At 37.1% G+C, this 19,016-nt stretch overlaps 1 protein-coding gene across 1 annotated transcript; it reads right to left on the bottom strand.

Annotated features, from left to right (window-relative positions):
* Positions 1-508: 508 nt before the first annotated feature.
* PPP2CB (protein phosphatase 2, catalytic subunit, beta isozyme) lies at positions 509-11,589 on the bottom strand. Its single transcript, XM_014537873.1, has 6 exons — positions 11,354-11,589; positions 9,585-9,758; positions 8,487-8,576; positions 8,212-8,373; positions 6,233-6,351; positions 509-1,217 (listed from the first exon to the last, which is right to left on the bottom strand). Exons 1-6 carry the CDS (start codon positions 11,468-11,470, stop codon positions 1,145-1,147), a joined length of 735 nt encoding a protein of 244 aa, XP_014393359.1. The 5' UTR covers positions 11,471-11,589; the 3' UTR covers positions 509-1,144.
* Between the last annotated feature and the right edge of the window lie 7,427 nt (positions 11,590-19,016).

Here is a 19,016-nt window from a genome sequence, read left to right as displayed (position 1 = left end):
CTAACCCAAGGTCTCAAAGGGGTCTGTGTTTTCTTGTAAAAGCTTGTATTAGGTCTTATGCTTAAGTCTATGATCCATTTTCAGTGAATTTCCAGTCGAGGCATGTGCCTGAGTTGCAGGTGTGTGCAGGAGGCAACCAATTGATGTCTCTTGCACACCGAAGTTTCTCTCTCTTCCCCTTTCTCTGAAATCAGAGAGAGGCATATCCTCAGGTGAGGACTGAAGAAGAAGAGAAAAATAAATAAATAAAAGATTCTTCCTAGCTATATAATATTCTACAGTTTTAGCATACAATCCATATGAAGACATTAACACAAATTATCTAATGAAAAAAGGTTTTTTTATAGTCTAAAAGATATTAGGTACTACTTGATTTTTTTCTTATGAAAATAAGCCCTATACAAAGAACGTTAACTCAAATTGCCTCAACACAATTGTTCACTATGAGATTTTATATCAAATTTCAAAATAAAACTTTCATTTCAAGTATACCACAATAAACCAATGATTTTTTTTTAAAATGAAAAGTTTATTTGCTCAGAACACCAAATAGGATGCAAGCAATGTCATGACAAATATACAGAAATATGCAGACCAACATAAAACAGTAATTCTGTTTAAATGAAGGGGAAATCTCTTTCAATGTTATGACAACATACTCCCAAAAAGAATCTTTTCTTCAGTTAATTATACATTTCAATAAAATAAAGGGTAATGGATTAAGAGGAAGTTAGCTTGTGAATTTTTCTTAGAAATAAGACTCCAACTCTATTAATCCATGCCAGTTAAACACTATAACTAAAATTTCCAAAGAAGTGCAAAAGGAGATAAAGGGGTTAGTTACGTTTTTTGCTTGAACAGTCCAGAGGAAAATGGTTACTACAAATACAGCAGGCAAACTGTTAAGACTGACTGATCTAGAACTGTACTAAATTTCAGTCAATGCTCATCATTGTGCTAAATGCTCGTCATTAGTATGGCACATTTTGGTCCATGATATAGTTTAATGCCAAGATAGATCCCAATTTGTTACAGATACACTTAGATTACTGTTGCTTGTGTGTTTTTTTTCTTCTAAATATATATATATATTTAAAAAGCCAGGATACTTCCACATACAAAGGCGGATTTTCCCAGGAGGGACTTATAGGAAGTAGTCTGGGGTGCGCCGGGTGACGTGAGGCTCTCCACGACGAGGTGCTGGGTCAAACTGAAGGCTATAAACGGCAAAAACAAACACCCAATAGTTAAAGGATTTGAATTTGTAAACAAACAAATCAATGTTATGATGGGAATGGACAAGTCACTGCCGGTGTTCTCCATGAAACTACCTCACAGAGCTATGGCGAAAATTTAAGCAGATGAAATGTCCAATTCGGTGCCTGGCAAAAAACGTTTGCAGTATTATTATCAGTTAAATGGAAGTGCCAAGAGCAGACTTGCTTGTTTTATGCTAGACTTTAGGGAGAAGTATTTAGCCTTTTACTATTAAGAATAATGTTAGCCTGGCCAGCATGGCTCAGTGGTTGAGTGTTGACCTATGAACCAGGAGGTCACGGTTTGATTCTAGGTCAGGGCACATGCCTGCGTTGCAGGCTCAATTTACAGTACGAGCGTGCAAGAGGCAGCTGATCAATGATTCTCTCTCATCATTGATGTTTCTCTCTCTCCCTATTCCTTCCTCTCTGAAATCAATTAAAAAGTATATTTAAAAAAATGTTACGTGTTTTTTTGTAGATGCCCTTTATCAGGATAAGGAAGCTCCCTTATTTGATTATTTTTATTATGAACTAGAGAACCAGGTTCATTCGTGCACCAGTGGGGTCCCTCGGCCTGGCCTATGGGGATCGGGCCAAAACTGGTAGTCCGACATCCCCCGAGGGGTCTCGGAGTGCGAGAGGGCACTCTGCAAAGTTTCTGTTGCTAGGCAGCTTCTGCATTGAGCATCTGCCCCCTGGTGGTCATTGTGCATCATAGCTACCAGCTGGTCGCTTAGGCTTTTATATAGATAGATGGGTGCTGGGGTTTGGCTTTACTGGGATGATCATGTGTTTTTTGTCCTTTATTCTATTCATATAGTTTATCACATTAATTTTACGTTTTCAACCAACTTTGCATTCCTGGGATAAATTCCACTTGGCCATGATGTGTAATCCTTTTTACATCATGGATTACACATTGCTGGATTCAGTTTGCTGATATTTGGTTGCACACATTTATATTTAAATACATTAACAGTATCCATCTGTAGTTTCCTTAAAATGTCTTCGGTTTTGGTATTAGGGTTACACAGGCCTCAAAGAATGAGTTGGGAAGTAATGCCTCTCTTCTGTTTTTTGAAGGTTCTGTGGACTGGTGTTAATTCCTTTTTAAATATTTGGTCAGTTCCCCAAAGAAGGCAATTGGGCCTGGGCTTTTATTTGTAGGAAGTATTAAAATTATGAATTTAAATTTCTTCACTTGTTACACCTCTATTCAAATACTCTTTTTAATTGAGTCAGTTTTGGTAGTTTCTAGAAATTTTTCAAGTTACCTAATTGTATTGTTATACAGTTACTCACTGTATCCCCTTATAATGCCTTTTATTTCAGTAAGGTAACTTTGGTAATGCATCTTCACTCCTCTTTTCTTGGTCAGTCCAGTTTTCTTGTTAAAAATAATCAACATTTTTGTTGAAAATAATCAACTTTTGGTTTAGCTGATTTTCTGTTTTCATAGTATTTCATTTTATTTTCACACTAAACTTTCCTTGCACTGAGTTTAATTTGCTTTTCTTTTTCCAGATCCTTAATGTGTAAAGTTAGGTTTTTGATTTGAGATCTTTCTTGATTTGTAATATAGGCTTTACAACTATAAATTTTCTTATAAACACTGTTTTCACTGCATCCCCTAAGTTTAGGCACATTCTGTTTTCACTTTCATTCATCTCAAATTTTTCTAATTTCTCTTGTGATTTCTTCCTTGACCCACTAGGTTATTTAAAAGTGTTAATTTTCACATATTTATACATTTTCCAGTTTTCCTTCTGTTATTGATCTGCCTAGTTTTATTATTGAAAGTGGTATAATAAAGTCTCCAATGATTGTTGTTGAATTGTCTAGGTCTTCCTTCAATTCTGTTAGTTTTGCTCAATATATTCTAAGGCTCTGCTGTTGAGTGCATGTTTATAGTTGATATATCTTCCTGGTGGTGTGATTCTTTTATCATTATGAAATGTCCTTCTACGTGTCTAATAACAATTTTTGTTTTGAAATCTATTTTTTTCATTTTTTTGAAATCTGACATTTGTGTATCCAGTGTTCTTGTGGTTGCTATTGGCATGGTGAATTTTTTTCTACTTCTAACCTACTTATAGAAGTAACTGTATTGTATTTCTGAATGTAAGTTGTTTCCTGTAGACATCATAAAACTATCTTAAAAAACAACAATGGCCTAATAATCTCTGCCTTTTGATTGCATTGCTTAAACTGTTCACATTTAATATTATTGATATGACAGAATTTATACCTATTTTAAAAATGTGTATTCTTTGTTTCTTGGTTCCTGCTTTAACTGCTTTATTAAAACGATATTTTTTAGTATACCACTTAAATTTCTTTAATAACTTTACTATTATTTTTCATTTTTAATATGTTTTAATTGATTTTATAGAGAGAGGAATGGAGAAGGAGAGAGAGAAATATCGATAAGAGAGAATCATTGATTGGCTTGTCTCCTGCATGCCCCGTACTTGGGATCGAGCTCACCACCTGGGCATGCGCCCTGACTGGGAATCGAACCAGTGACCTCTTGGTGCATGGATGATGCTCAACCAACTGAACCACACTGGCTGGGCTACAATTGTTTTTCTTTTTTTTTTTTTTCTGGTGCATGGATGATGCTCAACCAACTGAACCACACTGCTGGGCTACAATTGTTTTTCTTTTTTTCTTTTTTTTTCTTTTTTTATATATATTTTATTGATTTTTTACAGAGAGAAAGGGAGAGGGATAGAGAGTTAGAAACATCGATGAAAGAGAAACATCGATCAGCTGCCTCCTGCATATCCCCCACTGGGGATGTGCCCGCAACCGAGGTACATGCCCTTGACCGGAATCGAACCCGGGACCCTTGAGTCCGCAGGCCGACGCTCTATCCACTGAACCAAACCGGTCAGGGCTACAATTGTTTTTCTTAAATTATTTTATTAGTGGTTGCTCTATTGCTTACAATACACAACATAAAACTACTACAGATTTATACTAACTTAATTGTAGTGCCTTATAGAAGTTTACTCCTATATAACTCCTTTCTATTCTCCTCCCTTTTATTGCTACTGATGTTATATAGATAGTATATCTGTATATGTTACAGACCCCCAAATACTTGTAATTTTACATATTATGAGATTAAAGTTGCAAGAGAAAGGAGAACAAGTATATATTTATAGATTTTGTTATATTAACCTTATTTTTATTTTCTTCATGTTCTTCCTTAGGATTCAAGTTACCATGTAGTGTCACTTCTATGTACTGTTACTGTCAAATATACTACACTTGTATATATTACATTTCCTGTAAGTTCAACTATACTTCACAAAATGTGTCCATATTGTGTAATGCAACTGGTTTTAAATCAGTTCAGAAAGTTGCAATCGTGCTTTTACAATTGCCACTGTGTGCGTGCACAGACATTTGATTTACTTTCTGGTGTCATTCACCTTCAGCCTGAAGGAAGACCCTCTTGGCAGGTCTGCTAGCATTGAATTTTCTCCATTTTGCTTATCTGGGCACATTTTTCTTTTGCATTCATTTTGAAATTTTGCTGGATGTAAGATTCTTGGCTAAGTTTTTATTTTCAGCACTTTGAATGAATATATTGTCCCATTGCATTTCTGATGAGATGTCAGCTGATTATCCTATTTAGGTTCCCTTTTGTAAGTCATTTTTCTCTTACAGCTTTCAACATTTTTTCTTTTAGGCTTTCAGCATTTTAACTATGACATAAATGGTTACGGATTTCTTTAAATTTATCCAAGTTAGAGTTAGTTGAGCTTGGGTATGTAAATTAATGCTTATCATCAAATATGAGAAGCTTTCAACCATGATTTCTTCAAATATTCTTTCTGTCCCCTTTTCTCTCTCCTCTCCTTCTAGAGCTCCCATACACTTATATTGGTGTGCTTAAAGGTGTCCTACATTTCTGAGCCTCTATTCATTTTTCTTCTCTTATTTTTCTCCTTGCTCTACTGTTTTGCTTGATGCTACTAATATTATGAGAGAGATGAGAGCCCTCTTAATTGGTCTCTGCCATGATACTCATTGTTCAACAAAGCACTTAGGCTTGGAGTTCTATGTAAGATCAGTTCCCTCAGGCAGAGCTGAGGAACTTTTTGAGCTGCCTCTCACCCTGAACAGAACTGCTATGCAGTTGCTTTGGAGCTGTTTTCCCCCTGCCCCCATTAGTTTATATATATATTGCTGAAGCTAGTGTGCACAGTTACAAGGTTTTTTTTGTGTGATGACAGCTCTGAAGATCTATTTTCCTAGCAACTTTCAAATACATAGTTCAGTATTAACTAGTCACTGTGGTGTACACTACACACCCTCATAACTTATTTACTTTATAACTAGAAGTTTGTACCTGGTGATCACCCTTCACCTACTTTCTAGTGCCACTCCTATTCTATGAGCAGGAGCTGGGAAATAACACTGCCTGCCATGCATGCCGGGAGGGAATTTCCATCCTAAGAGCTAGAAAGGGGAAGGGAATCTCGCTTGCTTGACTGCACCCTTCCGGAATAGAGCGTCTGAAACCCAGGCCTGAGGTAGGTGTGATATACTGGCATATGCCCCCCTGGGGATGAAACCATATCCCTGAAACTGGAGCTAGGGAAGGGGAAAAGCCCCCATCTCTTTGTCCACACCCACGAAGAGCAGAGTGCCTAGCGCAGTTTCCATACACGTGATCCAGGACTAGGGAAAGAGTCGTGGCTCAAATTCCACAAACTGTGGCTGTTATTACCCAGATTTAGATTTTCTAGAATAAGTATTTCTCTATCTGTTGTATATACTTAGAACAGTTTCCAAAAATTTGAAATACCTGTTTAAAATAATGTTCTCTAGCTAAGTAGTTGTTTTTATTGGGGAGATAGTTTGCTATCTTCATTATTCCAGAAGCAGAAATCCTATGTCACATTTTCAATTTTCCTCCTAAAAGTGATCATATACAATTAAAGTTTAAGGTAACTTACAAGGAATATTTTAAAGTGTCATCTAATTCCATGATAGCAGCCTGGTTCCCACAACGATAACAGTAATTGGGTGCACTGAAAATGGTAACCACATTCCGATCATGACACCAATTGTATCCCTGCATTAAAAAAAAAAAAAAAATCAGTATTTCACTATAAAATTATAATCTCAACACAGAGAAGGTTAAACTTAGAAATTACAAGTATTTTCTGTGGAAATGCAGTCTTCTAAGTTACTTTATATAGTATCCTTCATTAATATTGTGCACCTGCACGAATACGCAACTGTTGGGTAACAAGGTTTTATTGTTACATGGAGCTTAGTAAATGCATTGTTCTGGCTTAATCTATGCTTGCAATCTTGGCTATGATGTGTACTCAATTTCTCCCACCATATGAGTTTCCTTGTAAATTATGTCAAATTTTGCTTTATATATTTTGACTCTATTAAATAAGTAATTAAAAATTTAGAATTATTTCTTCCTAGAGAACTGGGACAGTTTTCCCTAATAACCTGTTTTCATTTCTCATTATACTTTTTATCTTAGAACCTATTCTGATTAGCTGTATATTGGATAATTATCTAATTGGTGTACCAATAAACCATTTTCCATCCCTCTACTTCTAATCATTATCCTATCTAATAATAGACAAACAGGGTAATTGACCGTGCCTTCGCTACGCTTCCCATTGGCTAATCAGCAAGATATGCAAATTAACCACCAACAAAGATGGCGGTTAATTTGCATATGTAGGCGCCAAGCGGCAGAGCGAAGACTGAAGGCGGCTCTGGCCGGAGCAGCGAAGGCTTCGAAGGCAGCTCTGGCTGGAGCGAAGGCCTGGGTCCCCGGTGCTGAAGGAAAACTGGTGCAGACAGCCAGGGGAAGGGAAGGCCTATTGCACGAATCTTTTTGTGCAACAGGCCTCTAGTATTTTACATAAATCCCAATAGCTGAATTTTGATTATCTAATTTGAGTCTCCTCTTCTAACAAAAATTTTCATCCATTTAACATTGTTTATGATTACTGATATAATTAGATTTATCCTCAGCATAAGAATTGAGGTTCTTTATTATGCTCTCACTCCTCCTCTTGCTTTATTGGGTTTGTGAAGTTTTCTCTTACATTTTGAAACTGCTCCTACTGGTTTGGAAGTATTACATTCTATTTATATTCCTTTAGTATTTACAAAATAGTAACATCATAGTAGGGAAATCTGGCAGGCATCACCTTAACTGAGTGATCTAAGTTAAAACCACCAGCACTGGGATAAATTTCATTACCGCTGTATGATACAATGAAAAGAACACCAGTATGTGGCATACCCACCAAAACGCATATCCTGAATCTATAACCATAAGGAAGCATCAGTTAAATCACAAATGAAAACTACTTACACAAAATAAAATTGCTTGTACTTTTAAAAAATGTCAAGATTATATAAAACAAAGAAAATCTGAATGCAGCACCATCCTGAATTAGATTTTAGATATACATATTCAACTAAAGGCCATTAGTGAGATAATTAAAATTTGAATAAAGCGTTTAGGTTAGATAAAAATATTAGATCAATGCAAATTTATTGACTGTGACAAGTATACTGTGGTTATGTAAGACAAAAGTCCTTATTTTTATAAATACACATGGAAATTTGGGGGCAAATGAGCATCATGTCTGCAACTGACATTAAAACAGTCAAAATAATGTAACGTGTGCAGGGAAGAGGGGAAGAAGAAAGAAACTGAATAATAAAGCAAGTATTAAAATACTCATATTTGAGGACTCTGACTTCAAAGTGAGTTACAGTTTTGCTCTAGCAAACTATACTTTCCTTACTTGCTAAAGCAGGCCAAGGTTTTCCTCCTTTCACTTAGATAATGGTGAGGAATGTTCCTACTATTCCAAGTTATGAAGGCTTTATTACAGACATATGTATTTATCAGAAACAAAGATCGCCATCCTGTAGGAAAAGGACATACCTCCATTACAAGTTGGTGAGCGCGAGAAACCAGTGTGAGACCATTGGCATGATTGAATGTTTCAGAAATGTCTTGTCCAAACGTATAGCCAGCACCACGTGGTGAAATACCCCATCCACCACGATCATCTGGATCTGACCATAACAGATCACACATCGGGCCCTGGCCAAAAAAATTAGGTACTTATTATAAATTATTAGCACTCATATTTAACTAATTAAGCTTTACTACAATGTGGTTATGTTTCTTTTTCTTTTAATTTAAAGTAAGTTTACCTCATGTGGAACTTCTTGTAAACGATCCAGGGCCCTTATATGATCCAGTGTATCAATGGATGGAGAGAGGCCACCATGGAGGCAGAAAATCTGTTTATGAATTTATAAAGAAAATAAATTTAGTAATTGCTAAAAAGTAATGGAAAGTAAATAATTACAAATGTCAATCCTAATAGCTCTTTTCAAAATAATATTTTAAAATATTCACTGTGGAGAATTTGTAAGATACAATGAAAAATGAAACAAAAACAAGAGAGAGGGCTGTTAACATTTAAATATATTTTTTGTCTTTTTTCTTTAAAATCCCAACACTATATGACCCATCACTGCATTTTCTGATGTATAAAATTTTCTTCTCTTATAATAAAGACCCTACAAATTCCTGTTATTGGTTTCAAAAGTTCTTCAGTTTTCTTTGATTTTCCTGAGTGCATAATCATGTTTGCAAAAATATCTGCTTTGCTTTTCTTCTTAATGTTTATACCTTTTAATTCTTTTTATTGCTCAGTGAATTGGCTAAAATTTCCAAAACAAAATCGAATAATACAAGTTAGTGGAAATGTTTTGTCTTTTTGGGGGTAAAACACCTATTCCCATGTCCAGCCTCTAGAGATTTGGAATCAGAGAGAATTATAATACAAGCTTTAGAGGGCATTTTCTCCTGATTTTGATGAGACGCTTTCTGATGTTTTGGTATGTATAGTTAGAATATGTTTCTTTATCTAATTAATGCTACTTTATTTTACTCCTTAATAAATGAATTTTTTAAAAAATATATAGAATCAAACTGTGACCTCTTGGTTCATAGGTCCATGCTCAACCACTGAGCCATGCCGAGTGGGCTGAGTTTTAAATAATGAATATTATCTGGTCAAAAGATTTAAACACATATCTGACAACATTAACATGTGCATGTAACTTATCCAAATCCCTGTTCTGAAATATTGAGTATAAGAGAAAGAGGCAGAAAAAGCCAAGGAGATGAAAAAACACGCCATATAAATCTAGACCCTAAATAACTAGGAGAAAACCTTTCCCTACTTTTAACTCATTCCAACCTTCTACCTGCCCCCGCCATGTAAGCACACACATACACACCTGTCCATCTACTAAAGCTGTAAGTGGAAGATAATCAAACAGATCTGTAAAATATTTCCAAACATTGGCATTTCCATACTTTCGCAGGCACTCATCATAAAAGCCATACACTTGGGTAATTTGCCGGCTTTCGTGGTTTCCTCTTAATATTGTAATGCGTTCTGGATACCGCACCTGGAGAAAAAGCAAACAAAACAAAACAAAAAACCCATGGTACAAATCATATTTTTATTAGTGTCATGTTAAATATATTAACCTCTGACCTACTTCTTTAAATGGCTCTTTTGTCTGCTAGTAAATTAAATGTTAAATTCTTTTCAGAGTAAAAAATATTCTCATTCATGACCAGGTCCTATTGATTAAATTATGATGAAATATTTCAGATAGCTGTTCTTCATTACTATTTATACCACCCTCACTGGAATCCTTATTAACTGATACCTATATCACTATAATAAACTTGTATCTGATTCTGTCTTAAATACCTTCATCTTTATCACTAGTTTTCTAAGTCTTCCCAGAACAATGTAACTTCTTACTGCTAAATGGATAATGAAGAGCAGAGATTTGGACCTGAGACAAACTCCTCTATAGACTAATTTCCATTTCCCACTAGAAGATTGTATTTGCCAACAAAAACACAAAAACAGGCCTTTACCAAATCTAGGCAAGATTTCAAATGTATTAATAGTCTTTTCCATAACAAAATATAGAGACAGACCTTATAGTATACTAGTTAGGAATATGTCTGATAAATTATGAAAAGCATCGGATTCTGTAAACCAAATTAACCAAAAGCTGCAAATACGTACTTCCATTCATACATATTTTCTAAGCATCCATCATATATGTCCAGCATTAAACTCAGTGCTAAAGTTAGGTGAGGTTGCCACAAGTATAATACATGACTTCTGTTCCTCAAAACCTCACTAAAGAGGATGTGAACTAAATAACACAAGGCAATAAACGGCTATGCAACATAAATAAGGGGTGGGGCAGTAGGTTTCATGGTCATTTAGAGGAAAGGAGTGAGGTGAAAATGGTTGAAGACTTCATGGAAGAAGAACTTGAGTTGAGTCTTGACAGGAGGGGTAAGAAATCAGAGTAATCTTGTGAAGAAACTGGATAAGGAAATAAATGGAGACAGACTGAACACTGAAATTCTTTGATTTGACACAAAATGTTTATGCTACCAAATACTGGCAGGCAAATTCAAGCTATACTATAGAGGGCCGGGCAAGGCGTTTGAGCTTGAGTGTACAGGCAACGTGGAATCACTAAAGAATTTGCAAGTGACAAGACGAAACTGTTAAATAAAAGAGATTTAATCTGGCAGCATATGCAAGGGCAAGGAAAATTTGGAGGGGTCAGACGTTGGGGGCAGAAATATTAGTTACTAATATTATTGCTATTGCAATAATTACAGTGTGAAGTGATAAAGATACAAATTGGATGGAGACAGTAAAAACAGAAAGACACGGGATAACAGATAAAGACCTGTTAATGGACTAAACATGAGGGATAAGTGATTAAGTAAAAAATGATTCCAAGACTTCAGCTATGGATTCCCCAAGAGAATGATATACCAGAAGTAGGCAGGAGAGGTCTAATGTAGTATTCTCATCTCTCTTTTAAAAGATGTAAAATCAACTATTATTTAAGGGGTTATAAACTGAATGGATTACACAGAACAGATGATATGCAATACTGACATTTTTGCCTTTTGTTGGTTTAAAGCTTGAAAAAAAATTAAACTTCATTAATCGTACCTTTAATGCCACAAGAAGAGTCACAGTCTCCACTGAATAGTAACCTCTGTCTACATAGTCGCCCATGAACAGATAGTTTGTATCTGGTGATTTCCCTCCAATTCTAAAGAGTTCCATAAGATCATGGAACTGACCGTGCACATCTCCACAGACAGTGACAGGACAACGGACCTCTTGCACATTTGATTCCTTTGTTAAAATTTCCTTAGCCTGTTAGGAAAAATAAATCAACAATTAAAAAAAATTCTATCACAAACTTAAAAGCATCATTTCTTATTTATTAAGAGAAAATCTGGGGGGGGGGGGCCTGAAATGTGCCTTATGAAATCATAAAACTAGTATCACAATGAGATACCACTTTACACCTACTAGGATGGCTAAATTAACAGGATGGATACTAGCAAGTGTTTGTGAGGGAGAATGTGGAGAAACTGGAACTCTCACACACTGTTGGTGGGAATGTAAAATGGTGCAGCTGCTGTGGAAAACAGTCTGGCAGATCTTCAATAAGTTAACAATAGACTTACTCTATGACCCAGCAACTCTACTCTTATATATATACTTAAGAAAAATGAAAACTTATGTTTACACATGTTCTCAGTGACATTATTCACAATAACCAAAACATAGAAAACACTAAAATACCCATTAATTTGTGGATAAATAAAATGTGGTATTTTATGTTCAATGGAGTATTATTCAGCCAGTAATAAAAAGAAATGAAGTACTGATACATGCTACTGATGTGGAAAACATTACACAGTAGTCTCCCACTATCCACAGGGATTAAGTTCCAAGACCCCAGTGGATGCTGGAAACCGAGAGTACCAAACCCATACTATGTTTTCCCCCTATATCTACATACCTATGATAAAGCTTAATTTATAGACACAGTAAGAGATTAACAACAATAACCAAAAATAAAATAAAACAATTATAACAATATACTGTAATAACAAGTTATGTGAATGTGGTTACTCATTTCGGGGACCCTTGCTGGAGTCTTCTCATAGGCTCAATGCTTTCTGGCACAATGCATTGCCATCATTCAGAACACGTTTTCTTTTTTAAAGATTATTCCCATTTTATTTTTATTTAAAAAATATTTTTATTGATTTCAGAACGGAAGGAAGAGGGAGAGAGATAGAAACATCAATGATGAGAAATAATCATTGATGGGCTGCCTCCTGTACGCCCCCTACTGGGGATCGAGCCCACAACCTGGGCATGTGCCCTGACCCAGAATGAAACCGTGATCTCCTGACCTGATTCATAGGTCGACGCTCAACCACCCAGCCATGCCGGCAGGGCCGGGCCGGAACATGTTTTCTGTTCATGTCTTACACACACATATTTAATTTAATGCCTTTTCCATCTTAACTAAGCACTCATCACACACTATGACTGTAACTTTTGCAGTTTGAGGTGGGACACCAAAACTAGCATGGCCTTCTTTTTCTTTTTCCTTTTTATAATTCCACGAATAGAAGATTCATTCTTTAAAAAAAAAAATTTTTTTTTTTACTGACTTCAAAGAGAGGGAGAGAGAGAGAGAGATAGAAACATCAATGATGAGAGAGAATCACTGATTGGCTGCCTCCTGCATGCCCCCTACTGGGGATCGAGCCCGCAACCTGGGCATGTGCCCTTGACTGGAATCAAACCCGGGACCCTTCAGTCCGCAGGCCAACGCTCTATCCACTGAGCCAAATCGGCAGGGTAGATTCATTCTTACCTCAGACCTTGGTAATCTTGGCACATCATTATTTTTTCTGTGCTTTATTGAGCACTTGATGGCTTCTCATTGGCATATATGAATTGCTAGCATCACTACTCTTGTGCTTTGGGGCCATTAAGTAAAATACTAGTAAGGGTAACTTGAACACAAGCACTGTGATACTCCAACAGTCAATCTGATAACCAAGACGGCTATAAAAGGGACTAATGTGAGGGGCGGGTGTACAGCATGGAAACGCTAGGCATAGGAATGAGTCACATCCCAAAGGGACAGAGCAGGACAGTGAGAGATTCATCACGCCCCTCAGAACATCGTACAATTTAAAACTTATGAATTATTTACGTTTGGAATTTTTCATTTAATATTTTCGGACTGTGGTTGACCTCAGGTAACTGAAACTGCGGAAAGTGAAACAGTGGATAAGGGGGTACTACTGTATTAAGTGAAAGAAAGCAGTCGCTAATTGTCATATATTACATGGCTCATTTTATATTTAAATGTCCACAATAAACCAATCTACAGAGACAGAAAGTAAATTGATTAGTGGCTGCCTAAGGCTGGGAAATCTGGGGGAGGGGTAATGGCTAAGGGGTGTAGGGTTTCTTCTGGGGGATAATGAAAATATTCTAAAATTGTGGTGATGGATCCATATCTGTGAATGCACTTAAAGTCACTGAACTGTCCACTCTAAAAGGGTGAATTGTATGGTATAGGAATTATCTTAATAAAACTTTTTTAAAAAGATAATCATATTTACTGGTTAAAATAGGTTAATAAAAAGTCACAAATTAATTACTCAAATTATTTTATAAGGAAACACATTCTCCCACCAATTCATAAGCTAACCTTCAACTTTTTTATTCCAACTATTTTATATTTAACTAGAGGCCCGGTGCACAAAATTCATGCACGGTGTGTGTGTGTGGGGGGGTCTTCTCCATCTGGGACTCCTCGGGGGAATTGCTCTCACAATCCTGGACCGCTGGCTCCTAATCGCTCACCTGCCTGCCTGCCTGATCGCCCCTAACTGCCCTTCCTGCCAGCCTGGTCGCCCCCAATTGCCCCCCCTGCCATCCTGGTCCCCCCATTGCTGGCCTGGTCGCCCCTCACTGCTCCCCTCTGCCAGCCTGGTCACCCCTCACTGCCCCACCTGCCAGCCTGGTCACCCCACATAGTCTGCTGTTCGGTAGTTTGGTCACCTCTCACTGCGCCCCCCCCCCCACCGGCCTGGTCGCCCCACGCAGCCTGCTTGTTCAGTCATTTGGTCGTCCCTCACTAACCCTCCTGCCGGCCTGGTTGCCCCACGCAGCCTGCTTTTCAGTCATTTGGTTGTCCCTCACTAACCCCCTGCTGGCCTGGTCATAGGCAGCCATCTTGTGAGGACATGAGGGATAATTTTCGTATTACCTCTTTATTATATAGGATTATATAGGATGAGACAAGTTAGAGTATACCATTAGAAGGCCCTGAGTTTATACAGCATTTGTAATAAACAGTATCAGATTAAATTCAAGTTTATTACACCTCATCTATTTAGCAACTTTTCCTTAAATAGGAAAAAGATGCCAAAATCAGAAAGAAAAAAAAAAAGGGCACCTGAAGGCGTGTAACAAAACAGATATGATGTAAGTGTATGTATCTTTCCATTAACCCACCAGAAGAGTCCTTAGGCTTATTTGGGGCCTCTTTACTTGTCATGTATAAAATTCCAATAAGCTATTTATTGCAGTTTTAGGTCTATGAGAGATTACTAACAGAAAACCATGAAGGACAAACTAAGTGTAAGAAACAACCTACAGTGATGGTAGCAAAAGTGACCCTGGGCAACAAAGGCCAAATGCTCAGCATGAAGCTGAAAGTAGAACCCAGTAGAGAAGAGCTAAGATTCGTGGGAGAGTGAAATTTTAGGGACAGACATTTCTCTGCCTCTCTTGGGATTTAATAATCTAAAGAGCATTTAAAAACATAGATTTTGAGTGTGTCTACATATAAGTTCGTATTTCTCTGCATCTTTATCAGCAGACTTTATCATTCTTGTCAATTACTGGGTGTGCAATAGTATCTTTTAATTTGCACTTCTAACACTATTTAAAATGCAGCTTTTCATGTTTATTGGTCATGGGATTATTTTTGTGTGAGATTTCTACTCACAAAATTAGACTAATTTTTCAACTTGGTTGTTTATATTGTCCCTATTGATTTGTACCAGTTTTATTTTTAGTATTATAAATATTTACCTTTTGCTGGTTTTATGCATTTTAAATATCTTCGCACAGTCTGGGGCTGGTGTTTTCAGTTTTTTTAGGGTTACTAAAGTTTTTTTGTTGTTGTTTCTAAACTTTAAGATAGCCAAATTTATCACTCTTCTCCCTTTATGGTCTGTGCTATTTGGGTCTTGTTTTAGAAACTGTCTCCTACACAAAAGTCAAAAAGGCACTCCTGTATTTTTATCCCACATAAATATGCTTTCATATTTAACAAGTCTTCGATCCAGAGCAGTAATTTGTTGTATGGTATAATGTAGGGACTCATTTTAATTTTATCACTCCTAATGGTTAGCCAACTGGCCTGGCATTATTTATTATACAGCGCCATCCTTTCCTCACTAATTTGTAATGTCACCTCTGCCACTCTTTAGTCAAGACCTATGTCTGTTTCATGATTTCCAAGACCTGGAAACAACCTTGTATATCCTTTCAGCTTCCCTTCCTTTTTTTTTTTTCTCTCTGAAGGAGCTGCCTGTCTTTTGAACTGCTCTGCTCTCATCATTGATGGTATCCTTGCCCAGCCACCGAGCTGGAGTCTAAGCTGAAGTTATGGACCTGCTTGGCCTTGGTTCTAACTATGTTGAGCTGCTCCTCCACTTCAAGACACGGATGGAATGCCACATGGTGGGATGTGGGGTCTGGCTTCTTGAGAAGGAGCTAAGGGCTAGATAGCACAATCTGGAAATATGTGTTAGTCACTTCTCCATGGAGTGAACCTCCACTAGTGGGAAGAGGAAGAAAAGAGGGAGCCAGGGAAATAAATTGCCTCCCAAGGTAATATATCATATTGCATTACAGCTTTTCCCACCTTATTTTTTTCCTTCACCTTACATCCTTGGGCTTTGACTCCCCAAATAAAGTGTCAGCACTTTAATCCTTGTCTTGGGTTCCATTCTCATTAGTCTCCTACCCCTGTGTCAATAACAGACTGATTTAATCACTCTAAGAAATCATAATAATTGGGAAATCACAATAACTAATTGGAATACCGATGTTAGAATAAGTAAAACACAATCACAATCAAAGTTTGTATAGGAACTGTAGGATTCACAAAGAAAGTCTATTTCCAGATCCATCTATGCCAATTGGGTGCACTGAGCCCATACTTTTAATTGGAAGTGACCCTCAGCAGGACAATGGCAAATTATGTTCCAACAGAGGTGTTCTCACTAGTGTTCTAAAACATTTCTAAGATATGCCTTTGATTGGTTCAAATCTCTTAATTTCTACAAAATTCTCTAGCTTTCCTTTTGATTCTAGGCTGCCAAATATTCTTCCAACAAATGCTGTTTCTGCTTAAGTCAGCCTGGTAGACTTCCCAAGAACTATGCAGCCCATGTTTTCTTTGCCTATAATTAGTTAGAATGAGATAATATGTACAGAAGTCTTCCATAAAATATGGGTTTGCCTCCCAGTTCAAATCTAACTATGGAACCTTACTATCCTATATATTCATTTAGAATAGATATCTATGTATCTGTATCCCTGCAATATGAAGTCTTACCTTCCACATGTATAATCTGGAAATAGCTATTCTTTTATAAACTGATTTTTAAAAATGATTCTTAGCTGTGTGGCAAAATACATTATTTTATTATGTCATTGAAAAAATTTTTTTGAGGGAAGAAGCCTTAAACTGTGGGTTAATTTTTCTCACATAAGAAGACTAGAGGCAGGCAGCCCGGGACTGGCACAGCTGCTCAAGCAAGGGCCATCAGGGCAGCAGACTCTTTCCACCCACCTTCTCTGCCACCCTTAATAAACAGAATTGCCATCTCATGGACATAAAATTGGTGGTGCATCTCTGGGCACTGTATCAGGTATCCTATCAGTAAGAGAGCAGAACGGACCCTGCTGGTGTGGCTCAGTTGGTTGGAGCGTCATACCGTGCACGGAAGGGTCAAGGGTTTGATTCCTGGTTGGGGCGCGTACAGGAAGCAGCCTATTGTTGTTGGCCTCTCACATTGATGTTTTTTTTTCTTCTCCTCTCTCCTCTCTCCCTAGAATCAAGTAATAAAAAACATATCCTCGAGTGAGTATTGAGGAAAGAAAGAAAAAAGGAAAGGGGAAGGGGAAGGCGAAGGAAAGAGAAAAAAGATAAGAGAAAGCAAGCAGAATGGTCAAAAGACCAGAGGGTACATTGCCTATCAATCTTACAAAGCTTTCCCAGAAGTCTCACTGGGCCACTTTGCCACACCTCACTGGCCAGCTGAGGCCATGTTCCCTGCTGTCACAATCAATCACAAATGTGACTGGAAAGAGGGTGGAGTCACTAAAGGTGTAATTCCTACTAGAACTGAAGGGAATTTAGAGAAGATTAAGCATCTCCGAAAGGGTCTGAAAAATGGCCCAGAAATGTCTAAGATCAGAAATGAAACCAAATTTATTCCATAAGACAGCTTCTCAATTTTGTTTAGAAAAATAATCAAAATGAATAGTACAAATCATTGGAAAGTTCAAGTGGAGCTGATGCCTTCTATTTATTATGATAAAAAACACAATTCAGCTGATGGTTCCAACTCTGAAAAGGAAATCTGCTTTATATACAACCATGATAATTTATTATTGTCTTACTTCAAATATAGAAATAAGAAGCACCAAAATGTAAATGTCCAATTCAATTGTTCTTTTAAGGATGTATTAGCTTAACCCAGTACAGGCTGTACAAAACTACTGGTTAAGATACAGTAGTTCCCCTTTATCTGTAATTTCAGTTACCCGAGGTCAACCAAGGTCAGAAAATATTAAATGGAAAATTCCAGAAATAAACAATTCCTAAGTTTTAAGTTCTGAGTCATTCTTAGTAGCATGATGAAGTCTCGTGCACTTCGCCCCAGAGCCTGACTCATGCTTTGTCAGGTGTACCCACGCTGTATACACTACCCTCCCATTAGTCACTTATCATTAGTACCGTCTTGGTGATCAGATCGACTATCCCAGTATCACAATGCTTGTGTTCAAATAACCCTTATTTTACTCACCAATGGCCCCAAAGCCATTCACATAGCTTTTATTATAGTAGATATTACTATAACTGTTCTATTTTATTATTAGTTATTTCCGTTAATCTCTAACTGCCTAATTTATAAATTAAAACTTTATCATACATATGTATGTATAGGAAAAACATAGTGTATATAGGGTTTGGTACTATCCCAGGTTTCAGGTATTGACTGGGGGTCTTAGGGAGCCTACTGTATATGACATATAGAGTGTGTGTGTGTCTGTGTTTTACAATACTTCCTGAGCTTTTATCTACATAGTAGTGAAGAAAATATTTGGTCAGGCCAGTGTGAGCCAGCCCAATTTTTCATTTCCTTTCTATAAAACCCCTGCTGTTTTTAAACACTTAAGGTATAATTCACACCCTTTCTTCTGAGTCCTAGCTCACCAAGTGATCTTATATTGAGATTACTTTTGCTTGCCTTCAGGGAAAGAATGTGTTGGATGGGTAGAAGTGTACAGTTCACCTGATACTTAGAATTCACAATGTAAAAACCTATGTGTCTGGGGTTCCCAAGGCCATTCCCAGGTTTGGTGGCGATTCTCAAAGACCCACACAACTTAGCATATTGTCATACTCAAGGCTGTGATTTATTACAGTAAAAGGATGCAAAGCAAAATCAGCAAAGGGAAAAGGCATATGAGTCAAAGTCCT

Source organism: Myotis brandtii, unplaced genomic scaffold, assembly GCF_000412655.1.
Source record: "Myotis brandtii unplaced genomic scaffold, ASM41265v1 scaffold185, whole genome shotgun sequence".
Classification (NCBI taxonomy): domain Eukaryota; kingdom Metazoa; phylum Chordata; class Mammalia; order Chiroptera; family Vespertilionidae; genus Myotis; species Myotis brandtii.
This window is presented reverse-complemented; position numbering and strand designations above follow the sequence as displayed.

Excerpts from the sequence above, each read along its gene's own strand:
- PPP2CB (XM_014537873.1), bottom strand. The coding sequence starts at position 11,470 with ATGGAACTCTTTAGAATTGGAGGGAAATCACCAGATACAAACTATCTG. Across the intron at positions 8,577-9,584 it reads CAGCTTTAGTAGATGGACAG|ATTTTCTGCCTCCATGGTGG; the intron begins GTGTGTATGTGT and ends ATTCATAAACAG. Across the intron at positions 6,352-8,211 it reads CTCACCAACTTGTAATGGAG|GGATACAATTGGTGTCATGA; the intron begins GTATGTCCTTTT and ends TTTTTAATGCAG.